The 20,161-nt window shown below is 40.0% G+C and overlaps 1 protein-coding gene across 5 annotated transcripts in view; it reads left to right on the top strand.

Moving 5' to 3' along the window:
* Positions 1 to 20,161, top strand: part of spag17 (sperm associated antigen 17) — a 268,746-nt gene that overhangs the window by 82,651 nt on the left and 165,934 nt on the right. For all 5 annotated transcript variants that reach the window (XM_048252172.1, XM_048252171.1, XM_048252170.1 and 2 more), the window contains one exon: positions 11,401 to 11,532. In XM_048252172.1, coding sequence (XP_048108129.1) covers positions 11,401 to 11,532 — 132 coding nt within the window. The remainder of the gene's footprint in view (positions 1 to 11,400; positions 11,533 to 20,161) is intronic.

Raw genomic sequence — 20,161 nt, 5'->3', positions numbered from 1 at the left:
TGTTGATTATTAAAATCAAATATATCGGCGCAATGTATGATTTCCAGCCATCTTAAGTATACTCTTTTGATCCCGTGAGGGAAATTTGGTCACTGCATTTATCCCAATCCGTGAATTAGTGAAACAGCACACAGTGAGGTGAAGCACACACTAATCCCGGCGCAGTGAGCTGCCTGCAACAACAGCGGCGCTTGGGGAGCAGTGAGGGGTTAGGTGCCTTGCTCAAGGGCACTTCAGCCGTGCCTACTGGTCGTTCTGGAGTTCGACCGGCAACCCTCCGGTTACAAGTCTGAAGCGCTAACCAGTAGGCCACGGCTGCCTTATTTGCTATTGTAGAACTATTTTTCAGACACCTCACAACCGCGTATAAACTTCTGCTCAAAATTTGAGCCTGAAGCATAGACAGTAAAAGAAGGTCTCGCGGAAAGACTACAACCAAATGTAAACATCCCCCGTTTCCGTTTCCAGTGGCTCAGTAATATCAACGTGCAATGAGTCTTCCAACAGAAATCAATGGGATTTTACAAAATGGCAAATAAAACATGACACAGAAACTGTATTTCGCTACACTACTTGTTTTGGAGCGACCGTTAAGGGTTGTTTTAGGACATGTTTGTGCATGCCTGTGGGCAGCCACTCTGAAGTAGTCAAAGGCGATTCAAAACGAGTCAGAAAAGTAGAGCCTGGACCAATCGTCCACCACTCTAGTTCATCCAAAACAAACCAGAAAAGGGACTTAAAGTGCTAAATGCCGGAATTTTCCTTTAATGTTACAGATGTATGGTCTACAATTAAATATCTATTAAAAAGGTCCACAATGGAGCATGTTTTTAGAGTGTGATCTGCAGGCGACTTGTTGGCTAGAAAGTGCGCTGTGGGCACCTCATAGGCATCCCGTGGACACCGTTTTTGGAGACCCCTGATACTGCCTACTGCAATGTTTGTTCTACAGTGTAGGTCGAATGCAGCTAGGACTAGCTCGCTAGATAGCACTACGAGAAGTACTGATAGAAAACAATGCAATTTACCTCAATGTGTTTGTGAAGGTTAGATGTAGAAGTTTTGAAGGCTGATATTGTTGTAAGCTTAGGGTGACACAATAAGCATTTCATTATGGTTGTCTCCCTTCCTTCGCATGGGATGGAACAGTGTGGCAGATGTGGCCAAGGGTTGACCACGGGAGTGGGGGATGCTTCAGTAGTAGGCTACTAGCGTTCATCTCTGAATCCATGGCGTTTCTAGTCCTCAGTCCGAACGTAACGGCTCGTCTCCTCGGGAGCACTAGGGAGGGCGCATTGCTAACGTGTACGCTTGTATTCCAATCAATGAAGATATGTACTTCTATCGAAATACTGATTTTAATGAAGGCCCAATGGAAAATGGAATTGAGTAAAGAGTAGAATTCTAGTTCAAATATTTACTCGAGTAAGAGTAAAATTACAGCCTTAAAAAGGAACGTGAAAAGTACTCGTTACCCGAAAAAAGTACTTTTTTTACTCATTTGCGTTACTTGTAAGCCACCACTGCCATTTCAATGTCAACGTGTGACTGAAAAGTGCACTGCAGACATTATAGTGACTATGATGAACCAAATAATATTTTCGTTGTCTTCGATAATTAAGACGCCCCACTTCTCGGGCATAGAAAATATGTCTGTCGTGTCTGTTGATATTGATAGCGTAAAAATCTCAAGGAATGTAGAATGTAAAATTACTTTTGTTGTAGGCTAGGGCCTAAATTCAGTTTTATTAAATTCAGAATTATTTTTTTTTTAACCTTATTTGAGATTTAGTAGCCTATTAGCCTGTGTGCAGACAAGACATCTCCGTTCTTTGACACAATGCAATTCATAAAGTGTTTCATAGCAAATGGCCATCTGTAAGGTGTGTTGTGGGTTGTTGACATTAGCTATGGGTCTTACAACTTCAAATCATCTCATGGCAGGGTCTTTTCACTACGCATGGGGCCCATATTGGCCCTTTTCCACTATGGGGTAAAACCCCGGTGTCTGGGGTAAAGCCTCAGACTTTTTAGTAGGCCAGGGCCGAATTGGGCTGAACCTAGGACTTTTGAACAACCCAGTCTCACTCCCTACTCGTCAAAGGTCTGACGCATGGTCAAGGGTCCTTGGCGTCAAATTCCAACGAGAAAGGTGTACCTTCTGCGTTGTTTTCCGACGTGGGGGTCCGTCAGATAGACATTCATGTTAATCCCTCATCGTCAAATATAGACAAAAGGAAATAAATGTCCATCAAAGGTGATGCCGTCACGTTAGACTAATGATTTGTTTGAAATGATCTAAAAACAAAAATCGCAGACCATGAGAGCCATAGGCTACCTTAGGTTACTTTGATCTTGCATAATTTTATTCAGCTTTGGTGTAGGTAACGTAAGGTAAAATAATAATAATAATAATAACAATAATCTCTAACTAAACTAACGCGCATATTTCTGTATTGCGACCATTGTAGCCTACAGTTGTAACAGCTGCATCAGTCGCTTTTACTCCCCCCGTATGCGCTCATTATAATAGGCTCTGCTTCTGCCTAAATTCGAACTCAGAACTGCCTGAAAGTTGCAGACCTGTTCTGGAAATACGTGCATTAACCCACTCGACTGTCAGACAACGCTATCTGCTTCGAGTAGGCCTATTAGGTAGGACTGTACAGTCCTCAGTACACAGTACAGTACAGTACACTCCTCTGCCTGTTCTGGACCTATGTTTTGAACTCTGCCTTGGATTATTTTTGCCCTGGATTTTGCATTTGCCTTTTTGCCTGCCTCTTGAGTTTAAAGACTGCAATTTGTGTTCCATGAGGAATTGATACCTGTGTCTTTATTAAAATAAAACTTTGTCACTGATCTGAGCTGTCTGCGATTGGCTCCTTAAGAACTGAAAACCTAACAGATACGGGTTCTTACAATGTTATGACTAGTTTAAATGTCCTTGTAATTGATTTGATGTATGCTCGCGGTGTTGTTGCTAAGTACAGTTTATACTTTCCAGCTAATGTCCCCGATGTTACAGCTCCTTATGGACACAGAACACTGAGACCACGCACCGGTGTTTAAGACCGGGGAAAAGCCTTGGGCCAGCCATGGTCTTTAATGGAAAAGGGCCATTAGTGACTAAGTCTACATTGAACGGTCCAACTCATAAGCCAAACCCACTGTCAATGCTGCATTTGCAGCAGTGCCATCTTTATAATCTGCGCTGCCGGTGTAAGCAAAATATACTGTCAGATATTTATTAACGAGAAGGGACAGCATGCAGAACGCAACTCTGCTCCTGAACCAAATGGATGGTGAACAGCCTTGTGCAATGGCAGCATCCGCAACACAAACAATACATCATTGTCTATTGCAAGTTGCCTGAACATGTAAGTCTACTCATACGATACACAAATAGATCTCGCCAATGTTAACGCAACTTCTCCGTTGTTTCAGTTTCATTTGCCCTGTCCTTAATCTTTTTGTTTTGAGTTCAGTTTGAGATGCAAAGGCTACTTTGTTTCTTTAAGTGCCATAGTTTCTTCCTACACTCGCTTCATGCCTGCAGACTGTCAGTAGGTCTAATACAAATCATAACGTCCGAAAAATGTGTAACTTACGGGATAAAAGTAAAGAATTCCCCAAAATATCAGACGCAATTGGACACACTTTAGGACAGTTTAGCCTCTCATTTCCCCAATTTAGTGCAATACATCTTCCTCCTATACAACACCTGCTAGTCAGAACATTCAGATGACACCATGTTCAAAACCTGTAACTTATGACACGGTAACAATTCCGCTAAAAAAATCATTCAGAGTAAGACTGTGTAGAAACCTATTGTCATGTGACCTAGTGAACTATTTAAATATGGCAATGATCTGTGAATTTATCTGTGAAAAGTCTGATGAAGAGCTGAGGTTCAAAACGTTACTTATGGTGTAAACTCTAATAAACAGAAAAAAAGGGGAGCTAGTGTGCGGATATTCCTTGCGTTTTTTTTATGGCTTTACTTTTTATTCCAGCACCTATTTTTGGATGTGCGCATGTTACTTTTGTTAGGATTAATCTGATTACTAAGATTGTTAGCATGCTTGCTTGCTCTGAATGTCTGCCAGATCACTATTTGAGGCGTGCCACGACGAAATGAGTCCAGTGTCGCAGAAATTAGGGCTGAACGATTTATTGCATTTGCGATAATATCGATATGATGAAACGCGATTTTCAAACCGCAAAGGCTGCGATTACACTTTGTAATATGTGACGTCACCAAAACGCATTTATTGCGCTTGCCATATATTTGGTATTTTCTATATGTAGCTACTGCTGTCCGTTTTTAAATATTTTCAACATTTTCTCAATGGTCTATAACATTTTAGAGGACTAACAGGCTAGAGTAGGCGCCCTATCTCATAAGATTCCATCATAGAATTTTGACATAGAAGAGGGAGTGGGGGCGCCGTGAGTGCTGGGTGAGCAGATAGGCCTGCGAGTAGTGAGTTGCCGTCTATGGGAAAAGATGGATACAGCAAAAAAAAAGCTGTTGACGACTAAAAATAGAAAAAGAAAGAGGGAAAAGGAGATGGCATGGCAAGGGATGCAACAGCAGTTAAATAAGTGGACGGTGAAAGGCAACAGGTAGTATTTAAAGTGATGACGTCTGTACATGGAGGCTTGCAAATATGAATGTTAACATACTAACTAGCGTTTGTTAAGCATAATGCCGATTGAAACATAGCCTATTCCATTCAGATAGCTAGGTGGCTACCATGCTCATACTGCACTTTTAATGGCCAACTGCAAACAGAAATGTCATGCTAGCAGCAACTCATTACATGTTTCCATATCCTAACAATGAAGGCTCCTTGTATTAACTTAATATTGTGTTGTCAATGTGGTGCAAACAAACCAGGCTAGAGTGCCTATCAGCCTTATCCATTGTGAGCAATAGCTGGCAAAAGGACGTTATGAGAACCGTTAGACTCCCTTAAAGTGGCAATGCACCATTTATCAATACTTATCAAGTATAACATCAAGTTAAACATCAAATTGGCAGCATATCTTTAAAAACATATTCAATAGACACTCATGCACAGTAATAGTGTAAATTATCGGCCTTTTGTTTTGCTTTAGTTGTTTGTGTTTTTTTGTTTGTTTGTTTTTTTTTTTTTTGGGGGCAATATTGTTGTTGCATACCCCTCAAAAATGGGTATCTGCGCCCCTGACTGGAGTACAGTGGCAGTGGGGGCATTTGCGATATCCAAGGGGGTTGGCGGCGCAAACATTTCATCTCACAGAATGAATTGATGCATAATGTTATCCGCAAGTAGTTGACACAGCTAACCACCAAAAACCCAGCTGTTCTAACATTAGCTTACCAGCTAAGGCTTTAGGCTACATACATGCTGCTAACTGCTGCTAACTTTGCCTGTATAAAGAGTTTTGTCTCCGCGATTGGCTTTGTTGTGATATGAACAAACTAGTTCATTTGCATGCATGCATATTGCACTTAGGCGGGTCAATATAGGGTTCAACGTCAAAAAAATTGATACAAAAGGTTTTTTTTATGGATTCTGGTACTGTTGGACATGCTAAATAACATACTAAAAATCTAGTAAAATCTGACCTTGGGAAAGGGGTCATTTTCAAAATGGCTGTCAACAGGTTAGAATGGCTATATCTCAATTACTATTCAGTCTACAGGGGTGAAATTGATATCAAATGATGGTCAAATTAAACAAGAATAGGATTTTAAATGTTACAATTGAAAATGTTTTAATGCTCTACCTTTTTCAGCCATAAATTAAAATCAATGCGTTTTAATACAGAGCAAATGCAATACAGGATTATGAACCATCTCCATGGCATGGAGGAAGATAAAACATGTCTTAACTGGTGTTATATCTCATCTAGAGGTTATATGCTTTTAGAAAATATATGGTTTGGGGTGTTTAATCTGTTTTGCCTGGACAATATAGGCTAAAATGTATCCCCTTTACACTATATTCGCCTATTGTTCATGGCATGGAGGAAGATGGCACATGTCTTAACTGGTGTTATATCTCATCTGCAGGTTATATGCTTTCAGAAAATATTTAGTTTAGGGTGTTTGATTTGTTTTCCCTGGACTGTACATGCCAAAATGTATCTGCTTTACACTAGATTCACCAATACAGAATAGAGGGCAATGTATTGTTCATGGCATGGAGGAAGATGGGACATGTCTTAACTGGTGTTTTATCTCATCTGCAGGTTAAATGCTTTCAGAAAATATATAGTTTAGGATGTTTAATCTGTTTTCCCTGGACAAAAGAGGCCAACATGTATCCGCTTTACACTAGATTCGCCTATACAGAATAGAGGGCAATGTATTGTGCATTCATGGAGGAAGATGGGACATGGTGTTATATCTTATCTACAGATTATATGCTTTCAGAAAATATATATTTTAGGGTGTTTAATTTGTTTTCCCTGGACTTAACATGCCAACATATATCCCCTTTACACTAGATTCGCCTATACAGAATAGAGGGCATTGTATTGTGCATTCATGGAAGAGGGTGGGACATGTTTTAAATGGTGCTATATCTTATCTACAGATTATATGCTTTCAGAAAATATATATTTTAAGGTGTTTAATTTGTTTTCCCTGGACTTAACATGCCAACATATATCCTCTTTACACTAGATTCACCTATACATTATAGAGGGCATTGTATTGTGCATGCATGGAGGAAGATAAGACATGTCTTAACTGGTGCTATATCTTATCTACAGATTATATGCTTTCAGAAAATATATATTTTAGGGTGTTTCATTTGTTTTCCCTGGACTGTATATGCCAAAATGTATCGGCTTTACAGTATATTTGCCTATACAGAATAGAGTATGTATTATGCTTGGCGTGGAGGAAGATGGCAATGTTATTTTGTTGATTAATGTTATATTTCATGTACAGGGTATATGCTTTTACAATATGTAGAGTAGAGTTTGCGAGTAAGTGGCTTTTTTATGACTTTAATGAACCATGACCCATGTACTATAGGCATGTATTGTATATTTGTGTAGATCAATAATTGTTGGCATCTATCATTAGGGGGGAGCTAATTAAACTGAATCTTAAACTATATGCATAAGTCGATCAGAAATAATTATTATATCATTATTCATCATCCTCTGACTCCTCTGAAAGGAACTTGTGTGGATTGTCACATTGTTCATTTTGACACGTTCCACAGGCAGCAGTGCAAGGTAATCCATATCTTCTACACGAACAGCGGAGTGTGTTGCCAAAATGCACACAATTAAGAACAGTTGACTATCTCTGTACTTGGATCTAACATGAAAGAGTATTTGATTGAGGTTGATTCCATTCCATTCGGTAATCAGTATCTGAAAGCTAAACTGAGGGAGCGGTACAGGAACAACATATGTTTCACAGAAGGAGAAGGTTTTGAAGGCATGGTGACACTGAGAGAGAAAACATCATGCATCCTCAGGTCCTACTATAAGAACACTAAAAAAGGTGGAGATGAAGAGTCATCAGTGACCTCTTAATCTGATAAAACATGAAAAACACTTTCCTAGGCTGAATAATGCTTCAGATATAGTCAAAATTAGCCTCTGGTGGCCATCTTGGACGCCATCTTGAAAATGACAAGTCTTTGAAAATGATGATCTGATACTTTAGTGTGACATATATGACTCAGTGACCGCTAAATCTGATTAAACATGAAAAACACTTTGCTTCATAGCCAAAATTAGCTTCTGGTGGCCATCTTGGAGGCCATCTTGAAAATGACAAGTCTTTGAAAATGATGAACTGATACTATGTCTGACGTATATGAATCAGTGACCTCTAAATCTGATTAAACATGAAAAACACTTTCCTAGGCTGAATAATGCGTCAGATATAGCCAAAATTAGCTTCTGGTGGCCATCTTGGACGCCATATTGAATATTATAAGTCTTTGAAAATTATGAACCGATACTTAAGTGTGACATATATGAATCAGTGACCTCTAAATCTGATTAAACACAAAAAACACTTTCCTAGGCTGATTAATGCTTCAGATATCCCAAATTAGCCTCTGGTGGCCATCTTGGACGCTGTGGTATTGATGATGCTAACCTTTAGTTAACACCAAGCGGAACGGTCATTTATTTGCGCTGCAACAATCTACAGTAGTTTGTTCAAATTCACGTGCAAGTAGCCTACAGAGGAGAGGAGCGAGTCTGTGTGTGTGTGTGTGTGTGTGTGTGTGTGTGCGTGTGTGTGTGTGTGCGTGCGTGCGTGCGTGCGTGCGTGCGTGCGTGCGTGCATGCATGCGCGTATGGAGAGCACAGGATAAGGAGAAGGTGTCAGTGCCACTGCATGTAGACCTAACTGTTATCTCACGAAAGAAGATCATATCTACATGAAATGGAAACAAAATAGAAACGTATAAGAATCATTAAATGTTTACAAGGCTGGAAGTTCAACAAATATAGGTCAAATTTAGTGACTTTGGAGGAACAGGTATTCCACTAGCCCATGCTTTACTAAAACCCTGCAGAGTATAGCCTACACGCATCCGCACTCAGCTATTATTTGAGCTCATTGGCAAAATGAAATAAACTTGACCGTGGTGTCATAGTCAACGACAAAACAGTTATACACGGTTAATTACTTTCACTATTGACTGACAATGGGTTACCATCGAAAACATAGCCTGAAAAAAGCCAGACTTACCCCAATAATGTTCGAATGACTGAATAAAAAACCTAAGGACATTTATCCTGCAGAGGAGTTGCTGCTTACATCTCGTGACAGTTTGTCTTCAGCTGTGCTTCATATGCGCCTTTCGCTATAGACCAGGTTTTTCTTGGTCAGTGGCTTAATGCTTTTTAGATGGTGTAAGATAGGGATTTTTTGATAACGCGCTAGACCACACCTTAGTACCACACCCTGAGCGCATTGTTCGATAAAAGAGACACGCATGGCGAAAAATCCGAGTGTAAGATAAGAATACACTTTGCATCATGATAAAAATATGCTTTGCGCTGAGTTTTAGATCACAAAGATGAAAGCCCATTGTCTTCATAATTGAGTGTTGTAACATTGTTTGGCCTTCGGCTCCTGCTTGCTAAGTTTCCATATCTTCCAACACTGTTTCCTGAGTATCAATCTTTCTCAGTCTGGAGGTGCCACCGTGCCTCCCCTTACAAAAATTCACTATGGTTTCCTATGGTTTAAATGCAGTAACTATAGCCCATGGTGATCACCATGCTCCTAACCATAGTACTACAGTGGTTTATGCATAGTTCTTCATAGTAGCTTTGGTTCCACCATGGTTCCCCTATCGCACTTCATGGTGACTGTGGTACTACTATGGTTTTAACATGGTAACTGTGTAACTACTATGTTTTTTTAACAGTCCATGAAGTTGGGTTAGGAAAAACCATGGCTTATACCTTCTGACGAAAACCATGGTTTATACCTTCTGAAGAAAACCATGGCTTATACCTTCTAACGAAAACCATGGTTTATACCTTCTGAAGAAAACCATGGTATATACCTTCTGAGGAAAACCATGGTTTATACCTTCTGAGGAAAACCATGGTTAATGACCATGGTAATGTAAGGGTTTAAACCTTGTAAGGTGTTCATATTTTTGTTACTCAGCCAATGTTCCCGGGTGGACCCACCACATTATTAGGCTTTTAAATCAATAGAGCCATAACAATTTATGTTAAAATACTTAACAGATGTTTACTTTAGCTCAGTAACCAATAATATAGACATCATTTATGGTTCAAGATCACATTTATGATCATATGATCATTTTCGTTTTTTTTTAATGAGAAAATGAGGAAATTCAATTATAAAAAGGTACAAAATAGAAACAAGATTTTTGAACATTACAGGTGCTTATTTCTTAGAACGTAATCAGAACAGGTGAAAGTGCTTGAAATGTAACAATTTTGTACCTTTGTGTGGGAATAGCAGGTGCAGACATTCCCGCACACAGGACGATTCTAAGGGCCCAGCACTGACAGGGAGCTCTCAGAGGGCCCAGAATTATTGTCTGTCATAAATTTTCTAATTGCACCACTGCGGGGTATGGTGCTTGGTTGTCAACTATAGTGATAAACCATGGTTATCATGGTTACCCATAAAAACAAAAAAAATATGGTCATGGTTACCCAAAAAAACCATGGTTAATTTCCACACAGGGTCACAAAGACCATCTTGGCCAAAGACCACACCTGGATCTTTCCACTGTGCGCAATCAGCCCGTTTGTAGTAGACTTTGTCCCTGGTTTCATATTGGTCATCATTTGGCCGCAGTTGTTTGCGAAGGGCTTTAGCAGTCTCTTCTGTTTTTTCTGTGTTGTCATATTTCCAGTCATAGTCAGAATTTCCTCCTAATTTTGGAGCTCAGTTTTTTCTAGATTATCCTCAGCACTTATATTCATGTAATAGTGTCCTGAAGAGGTTAAATCAAGTTTCACTGGCCATTTAAACATTACAGTTTTGTCCTGCTCAATGTCTAACAAAGCGCCTGCTCTTTTCAACGATGCTTTGGTTAAGAGCAAGGGAATGTCTACTGGGACAACTTCAGTTTCTATATGACATTTAGTTTGACCTATCACAGCTGGAATTTCCACTCTTTGTAGAATGGAGAACTCTGCCATCACCAAACCGGAATGAACTTGCATTGTCTTTTGTCAGTAGTTTGGCCAACATTGTATCTACCACTTTGCAGTGTGACCCACTATGCATGCTATCAAATGGTTTTATTACTGATAAAGAGAAACTGTACCAACTGTACCCATGGTACATTTCTGTGCAAGAAATTGCATTCTTTTGAATAAGTGATTAGACACCAGGTGCATGGTTCAAAAGGGTTGTTCGTACTTTTCTTAATTAAGCATGGGTGTGTTTTGGGCATAACAGTCATTACACCAATGAGTGTGCCACGTCCCATTCCCTTTAAAGGCAAGGAGTGCATGTACAACGCTATTGGCAATATAATGACAAGTGAATACATCTCTACAGAAGGAATCGGCTTGCATGCATGACCGTCTGGCTGTAACAGTAGGATTCCACTAAAGCTTGCTTTGCTAAAACGTGTGTGTGTAACAAGCAGAGTGTACATGCATTTGTACTCACCTAGTATTTGAACTCATAGGCAACGACAAAACAAACTTGATTAATTACTTTCACTACTGACTGACAGGGGGTTCTAACATAATTCCTGAGTCATTTATGTATATTTGTGTCTGTGAGCCAAGTTGTTGTGTTGTGTTTTGTTGTATGCTGTGTATTAAAACATATGTTATCAATAAACATATGATTAAAGAAAGAAAAGAAAATGTATCTAACTAAAAATTCCTGTCGTTATCTTATACATGGTAATTATCTAGGTGGTAATGTCAGAGCAGGGAGGTCCTCTGGAATGTACCACATCCATAGAGCCCATGCAATCTGAGTGCAACTTTACCTACCATGTGATCTCAGCAGCAACTAACCTGCCATGTTCACCTAGGGAAAAGAAGGTTTGTTTAACTCCTTTAAATTTTCTGTCATAGCACAGTGTGGCAGCTATCACTAATACTAACATGTCTGAAATGAAATTATGATTTGACACAATCAATCTTTTTTTTACACCAACTAACGAAACTGCATTATAGCCAAGACTCTCAAAATACAACACCAACAACCATAAGTCCAGCCTCTAATATAGGTTTTCCGTATGCCTCTACAACATATTTGTGTAACATTACTATAGACAGCCAATCACCAGCATTTTAAGATATGGATACAAGCATGCTGGATACTTATTGCATTACTGAGACTGGTGAGATTTACTGCCTTAGTATAGATATTTGGCAGAGTGTGTAGCTCAGTGGTCTAGTATAGTATAGTATAGTATAGTATAGTATATATACTCTTTTGATCCCGCGAGGGAAATTTTGTCTCTGCATTTATCCCAATCCGTGAATTAGTGAAACACACACAGCACACAGTGTTCACACAGTGAGGTGAAGCACACACTAATCCCGGCGCAGTGAGCTGCCTGCATCAACAGCGGTGCTCGGGGAGCAGTGAGGGGTTAGGTGCCTTGCTCAAGGGCACTTCAGCCGTGCCTACTGGTCGGGGTTCGAACCGGCAACCCTCCGGTTACAGGTTCGAAGTGCTAACCAGTAGGCCACGGCTGCGCCTACAAAGGGTGGCAATCAAGTCCCAGATGATATTGCACGTTGTGCCCTTGGACAAGGCACGTCATCTCTACCCAGCTGTAAAATGGGTACCAGCTTCTGCTGGGAGTAACCTGCGATGGACTCGTATCCCGTCCAGGGGGAGTCTACAGCTCTCGTCCGCTTAGCACCATGGAAACCGGACATAAACGCCAGCCCAATTGGCCTTCATGACTAGGAATGGATTAACTGAACTGATAGATATTTGGCACAGGCACCAAAGGCACCAGTGCTATTGCGCCACACATTGTAGTTCTCCTGTTTATTCGTTTGGAAAATCGCCACGTTTCATGTTGTGTGACCGTACACATTTTTATCAACTACTCGTGCAACTGTATTTAAGTATGGAAAACGTGGATGTTTTTGATTACTTCTATCTATGGCAGGGGTGTCAAACATAAGGCCTGGGGGCCAGATCAGGCCCGCCAGCAGGTTTCATACGGCCCCCAAGATGTTTTGGGTAGGAAGGGAACATTAGAAAGAAAAGATATTCACATCCAGCTGTCTTCAAAAATGTTTATATTAGCAATATCTGTGATAAATTGATTAAACATAGCACTACATACCATCCTCAGGAAGGAAGAGGCCAAAAAACTGAAGTAGGGCATTTTAAGAGAGAAAGAGCAGGATATGACGGGTAAATGATTTGTACTTGTTTGCTCATAAGTGGGTATAATAAAGGAGTATATCATCAAACAACACTCTGATACCAATGCAGAGAAATTATAATGACCATGACAATGACGGCCCCAATGAGGTCTCATTCCAGCAAATCTGGCCCACGGCCTAATATGAGTTTGACACCCCTGATCTATGGCTACATCTGAGCCCGCTAGCATAGCAACATGCTAACACATTCGCGCCGCGCACCAGAGCGTTTGAGTGCACGTACCGACACGGGAGAGGTATGACTCAACTCGTGAAAGTTAAGGTAAGAATATATATTACTACTGACATTGGGTGGCAAGTCCCTTTAAAGGTACTCTATGCAAGATTTTCACCTTAATATAACCTTCATGAAGCCAATTTGATGGTAAACAAACTTGTTTAGGCAAATTGTTCACCTAGGATAGCTATACAGCATAGACATAGTGAGTTGCTATCGAGAAAACCAGCCATGCAACTTCAAGAACGGCATCCCGGCAAATCTCGCAAGAATCGTGAAACATTACCTTGCGAATCTTGAGGGAGCTCTACAGTAGGCAAAAATACCTAAACCTGCATAGTGTACCTATAACAGGGCTAAGGTGTCTTTTTGTAGCTTATTGTAGTTGATGCACTTTCACAAGTTTAATTTTCTTTGTATATTCATATATGGGTTCTATCTAGTCTTATCTTTTCCCTAATCCTAGTTGCCCGGGATGTAGGAAGATGGGGGTGTGTTTGAATAGAACACAGGAGGTCTTTCTTTTATGTGAACAGTTGGAAGAGACCGTAAGAGGCCATAAGCAGTAACAATAAACACATTTGTGTAGTTAAGGTTTTTTTTTATAGCAAACCTCATTTTAGGGAATTTTAAAGGTGAGTTACTGCTTGACAAAAGCTGGAGCGCTACAGGTATTCCTTGTATCCTCTGGTGCTCTTGGATGGGTTAAAAGTTCATGAATCAGTTTGGAAAAAGATTCCAGGTCCAGGCACTCAGTAGGATGCACATTTTTTTAACATTTATTATTTAGGGCTAATCCATTAAAAAACACCAACGCGTGTCTGCTCACCAGCCTTCATCGGGGTGTTGGGAACAGAGAGTCTGAGCATAATTATAACATGGGTTTCAGGTGTGCCAATGAGGTACTTGCTATACAGTTCTTCAGCCACTAGGGGCAGTCATTTTGTCAAGCAGGTCAATAATCAAAAACAACAGGGCAGTTGGGAAAATCCAATTGAGAAACTAGCAATGACATCATTCCAAATGATTATTCTTCACAAACAAAGAACTCCACTTCAAAATTGAACAAATATGAACACACCATGTATCACAATTCATAGTCAAGATCACGATAGCAATTCCAAAAACTATAAACGCATTCCATACATGCATTAAAAGACAGTAAATATGAATAGGTTATACATTAAAGTTCATGATCAAGATGTCAACAGTAGTTCTAAAACCTTGGTGCAGGTCTACTCCACACATGTATCAAAAAGTCCATAAATCACAAATCACGGTAAAGATTAGAACAGTAATTCTAAAATCTGGATGTATTCTTCATGTCAAAACTAAATAAGTCCTAACAGGTTCTGTCAAATGTCATAATTCATGGTTATTCTAAAATGTACTAAAATTTACTCCACACAACAACATATCAAACAGACCCATTGTTCTGAAGACCCACAATAGGCTACAAAAAACTACAGAAAAGGTGAAAGGTCAAAATCTTCATTGAGACCTGGATGGCTAGTAGCTCTCAGCGAATAGATCCAGTATGTCTCCCTCTGTTTAAGGCGTTTTATTTTGTCCCCACCCCTGGCATCAAGGCGAATAGATTCAATACCAATTACTCTTAATGTTGAATCCCTCCCATGATTAGCTTCTGCATAATGTTTGGCCATTGGGTAATTCATATTTCTAGTTCGAATGGCATACCTATGTTCAGCTACCCTGTCTCTTAGTCTCCTTTTCGTAAGGCCTACATAGAAACAACCACAAGGACATTCTAATCGATGGACCACTTGAGTAGTATTGCAATTTATGAAACTGTTAACAGAATAGGTCTTATTATTGAGAACATCTATAAATCTGTCAGTTTTAACCATATTCTCACAATAATTGCAATTACCACAGGGGAAGTTTCTCTTGGGTTGGCGAAGCCAAGTTTCACGTTTTGGAGCAGGGAGGTGACTTCTCACTAATTTGTCTTTAATAGTAGGGGCCCTTCTAAAACTAGTCCCAGGGGGTTCAGTGAATATTTCCCGTAGGGCTGGGTCACATTCAATGAGGTTCCTGTTCTTCTTTATGATATGTTTAATCTGGACAACCTCTTTGCTATAGCGAGTGACAAAATAGGGTTTCTGAGTTGGCACTTTTGGGGGTCTAGATCTAAGCAGGCTCTTCCTCTCAAGTGCTTGTGCTCGATTATGAGCTTGAACGAGAGTTTGGGTTCGATACCCTCTCTGTCGAAAGCGCTGCTGCATATCCATAGATTGATGCATAAAGTCCTGATCTGAGTCACAGATACGCTTTAATCTCTGTATCTGTCCATAGGGTATGTTAGTGATAAGCCATGGCGGGTGAAAGCTATCTGCATGCAGTATAGTGTTCCGATCTGTGGCCTTTCTGAAAATAGACGTATGCAAGAATCCCTCATTGTCTTTAGAGATACGTAGATCTAGAAAGTTTATGGCTTGCAGATCATACTCCAGACTAAGTTTTAGGTTCTCATTTAGGCTGTTTACATAACTATGGAAGTCTAGAAGTTCTTTTTCTGTGCCTGAAAAAAACAGTATCACATCATCAATAAATCTACCCCACCACAAGACTTTATCTCTGAAAGGGTTGACTTGCGAGAAGATATACCGTTCCTCCCACAAGCCTAGAAACAGATTGGCATAGTTGGGCGCAAAGCAAGCGCCCATTGCAGTCTCCTTTTCCTGTCTGTACAGTTTATCTTGAAAGAGAAAAACATTATTCTTTAAAGTCCACTCAGTAAGTTGCACTATAAAGTCACTGGGAGGCATCAAATGTTCTGAGTCATATGGAGGGCTACTCAACAGAAACAAACAGACCCTCACCCCTTTTTTGCGAGGGTAGTCCTCCTAAATAATAGGTCTATGTGATTTTTACTTTTAAATTATCAATATTGTGTAGGCCTATAAGTATATATTAAGCAACTGTATTTTCATCTGATTCTTTATACATTATTAATACATTAATATCAATATGCAACACTACCAACATTTTTGTTCAGTTTGTTCATTTCAAAGTTTGCATGGGGGAACACAAAGAAAACAAACAATCTTTTTGTGCAATTCATAATTTGGGTTACAATTTGTACCCATTATACCCACCCACCATTATGAATTCAGGGGTTGTTTAAGTTCTGATTTCAGTGGACAATTCGGTTTTAACATTTCAATAGTAATGGCCCACACCACCCTAACATACGAAAACCCCTTTTAAAGTTCTAAAGTAAGGTTCTGTTATTGAGCCATTACCACTTATTATAGGTCTACCAGGTGGATTCTCTAGATCCTTATGGATTTTAGGCAGTATATAGAAAGTAGAATATCGTGGGTATGGGCAGAGCAAAAACTCATATTCATTCTTAGTAATCCAATTGTGTGATTTTGCCGTGTTCAGCAGATGCTCTAGCTCTCTTTTCATAGTGTCCATTGGTTTGGATGAGGGCTTAGAGTAGTACTGAGAGTTCTCCAGTTGGCGTAGAGCTTCACTTATATATTTCTCCTTGTCCCACACACAGACAGCACCCCCCTTATCAGCACTTTTTATAATTATATCATCTCTATCTAAAAGCCACTTCAGTGCTTCAGATTCTTTTTTTGTGAGATTATAATGTGTCTTTTTTTGTTTACTGTACAATCTTTCTACTTCATAGGATACCTTTTTGGTAAAGGTAGCCAATGTGGGATTTGTAGTGCAGGGTGAGAAAGTAGATTTAGGCCGAAATGGAGAGTTTACTACAGTGGTTGAGTAGGTGGTACCCTGTGTGTTCTGGTGGTACCAGTGTAAACTTCTATAGAATCGATAGAGGTCCACTTTGGTGTCAAAGTCTTTACCTGAGTAAGTGGTCGAAAATGAGAGGCCCTTAGATAGGACAGAGACACAGTCATCAGAGAGGGGTAAGTCTGAGATATTAATTACACTGATGTCTCAGACGACTCCTCGTGGTTGGAGGTGGCTGGGAGTGGAGTGCGCCGCCTCCCACCCATCCGCGTTTTCCTCTTCCTCAGTACTACTCTAAGCCCTCATCCAATCCAATGGACACTATGAAAAGAGAGCTAGAGCATCTGCTGAACACGGCAAAATCACACAATTGGATTACTAAGAATGAATATGAGTTTTTGCTCTGCCCATACCCACGATATTCTACTTTCTATGTACTGCCTAAAATCCATAAGGATCTAGAGAATCCACCTGGTAGACCTATAATAAGTGGTAATGGCTCAATAACAGAACCTGCTTCTAAGTTTGTTGATTACTTCATTAAGCCTTTTGTTGCTGATTTGCCTGCTTACATTCAGGACACTACCCAGGTTTTAAACAAAATAGACCAAATATCCAACATAGGCTCTTGCATTATGGCCACTATGGATGTTGAATCTTTATACAGCAACATTGTACATAATGAGGGTCTAGAGCAGGGGTTCTCAAAGTTTTGATTGGTGAGGGCCAATTCAGGAACCCAACATTGAACTGAGGGCCGCCAAAGGGGCGGGGGGAGAAAAAGAAGAAAAAAAAACCTGGGGGAAAAATCCCATTTGTAATCATTTTAATGAGCAGGTTGCATCTCTACAGTTTATATTTATTGCATTAAACACATTTTAATTCATAACTGAGGCTAAACCTGGCAAAACTTGTGGAAATCTTAAGAAAAATTGCAATGCACACACAATCCCTGGGGTTCTCTACCCTCTAACAGACAAATTTGGGATATAACAGTTCTGGTTGTAGTCCATTTCAAGTACAAACTTATTTAGAACAAACAGTCTCAGTGTGCCTTGCTTCTTATCAGCATAGGCCTTATTCAGGGGCAATTCCAGCTACCAAAGCACCACAGGAAAACCTGACGGCCACGAAACACCACTAAATGGAGATTCATTCTTTTCAAAGCACACAGTACAGTTGTACAGTTTTAACAGTTTTACAGATGTTATCAGATGTTATCGCGGGCCGCCAGAAATGTTTCTGCGGGCCGCCATTGGCCCCCGGGCCGCACTTTGAGAATCTATGGTCTAGAGCAGTGGTCTCCAACACGGTGCCCACGAGGCGCCCCCAGCACACCTTCTAAAAATAGCCAACAGGTCGCCTGCAGATCACGCTCTAAAAACACGCTCCATTGTGAAGTTTTCAATAGATATTTAAGTCTAGACCAGAACCATTTTAAGAATGTATGTAGCCATACATCTGTAACATTAAATTGATATTGGTGATACATTACAAATTGTAGCTGCGTTAAATTTTAGCCTTTGGCTCCAAATCCGTTTCCCATTCAATCTTTAAACAACAACGAGGCGGTAAAAAGATACACGCTGCTCATACGCATAGACAGTAAAGGGGGGAAAAACTTGCTCGTCTGGTGTAGCCAATGGAAGCATATCTTTGCAAAAGTTCTGTGGCCATTCCATAGTCGTCAAATACGGTTCTTGCATGATTGTTCAAGGACTGAAAAACAATTGCTTTAGCTCACAGGCCTTTTCTCCTCCGTAGGCTACTGCCGTATAATAGCGCTGGAAATTTTGTGGCATGCATGACTGAGCAGGACCGTGCATTACCTTTTTTGTCAGATCATGGAGAGATTTCAGGTGTGCAATAACTTTAAAAGGGGTTTTCGTATGTTAGGGTGGTGTGGGCCATTACTATTGAAATGTTAAAACCGAATTGTCCACTGAAATCAGAACTTAAACAACCCCTGAATTCATAATGGTGGGTGGGTATAATAGGTACAAATTGTAACCCAAATTATGAATTGCACAAAAAGATTGTTTGTTTTTTTTGTGTTAAATTTTTTTTAGATTAGATTCCCAATGCAAACTTTGAAATGAACAAACTGAACAAAAATGTTGGTAGTGTTGCATATTGATATTAATGTATTAATAATGTATAAAGAATCAGATGGAAAATACAGTTGCTTAATATATACTTATAGGCCTACACAATATTGATAATTTAAAAGTAAAAATCACATAGACCTATTATTTAGGAGGACTACCCTCGCAAAAAAGGGGTGAGGGTCTGTTTGTTTCTGTTGAGTAGCCCTCCATATGACTCAGAACATTTGATGCCTCCCAGTGACTTTATAGTGCAACTTACTGAGTGGACTTTAAAGAATAATGTTTTTCTCTTTCAAGATAAACTGTACAGACAGGAAAAGGAGACTGCAATGGGCTTTGCTTTGCCCAACTATGCCAATCTGTTTCTAGGCTTGTGGGAGGAGCGGTATATCTTCTCATAGCAAGTCAACCCTTTCAGAGATAAAGTCTTGTGGTGGGGTAGATTTATTGATGATGTGATACTGTTTTTTTCAGGCACAGAAAAAGAACTTCTAGACTTCCATAGTTATGTAAACAGCCTAAATGAGAACCTAAAACTTAGTCTGGAGTATGATCTGCAAGCCATAAACTTTCTAGATCTACATTATCTCTAAAGACAATGAGGGATTCTTGCATCGTCTATTTTCAGAAAGGCCACAGATCGGAACACTATACTGCATGCAGATAGCTTTCACCCGCCATGGCTTATCACTAACATACCCTATGGACAGATACAGAGATTAAAGCGTATCTGTGACTCAGATCAGGACTTTATGCATCAATCTATGGATATGCAGCAGCGCTTTTCGACAGAGAGGGTATCGAACCCAAACTCTCGTTCAAGCTCATGTCGAGCACAAGCACTTGAGAGGAAGAGCCTGCTTAGATCTAGACCCCAAAAGTGCCAACTCAGAAACCCTATTTTGTCACTTAAAAGCTATAGCAAAGAGGTTGTCCAGATTAAACATATCATAAAGAAGAACAGGAACCTCATTGAATGTGACCCAGCCCTACGGAAATATTCACTGAACCCCCTGGGACTAGTTTTAGAAGGGCCCCTACTATTAAAGACAAATTAGTGAGAAGTCACCTCCCTGCTCCAAAACGTGAAACTTGGCTTCGCCAACCCAAGAGAAACTTCCCCTGTGGTAATTGCAATTATTGTGAGAATATGGTTAAAACTGACAGATTTATAGATGTTCTCAATAATAAGACCTAT

The sequence above is a fragment of the Alosa alosa genome, chromosome 9, assembly GCF_017589495.1.
Source record: "Alosa alosa isolate M-15738 ecotype Scorff River chromosome 9, AALO_Geno_1.1, whole genome shotgun sequence".
In the NCBI taxonomy this organism is placed as follows: domain Eukaryota; kingdom Metazoa; phylum Chordata; class Actinopteri; order Clupeiformes; family Clupeidae; genus Alosa; species Alosa alosa.
The sequence above is the reverse complement of the archived record's forward strand: the minus strand, read 5'-3'. Positions and strand labels throughout refer to the sequence as shown.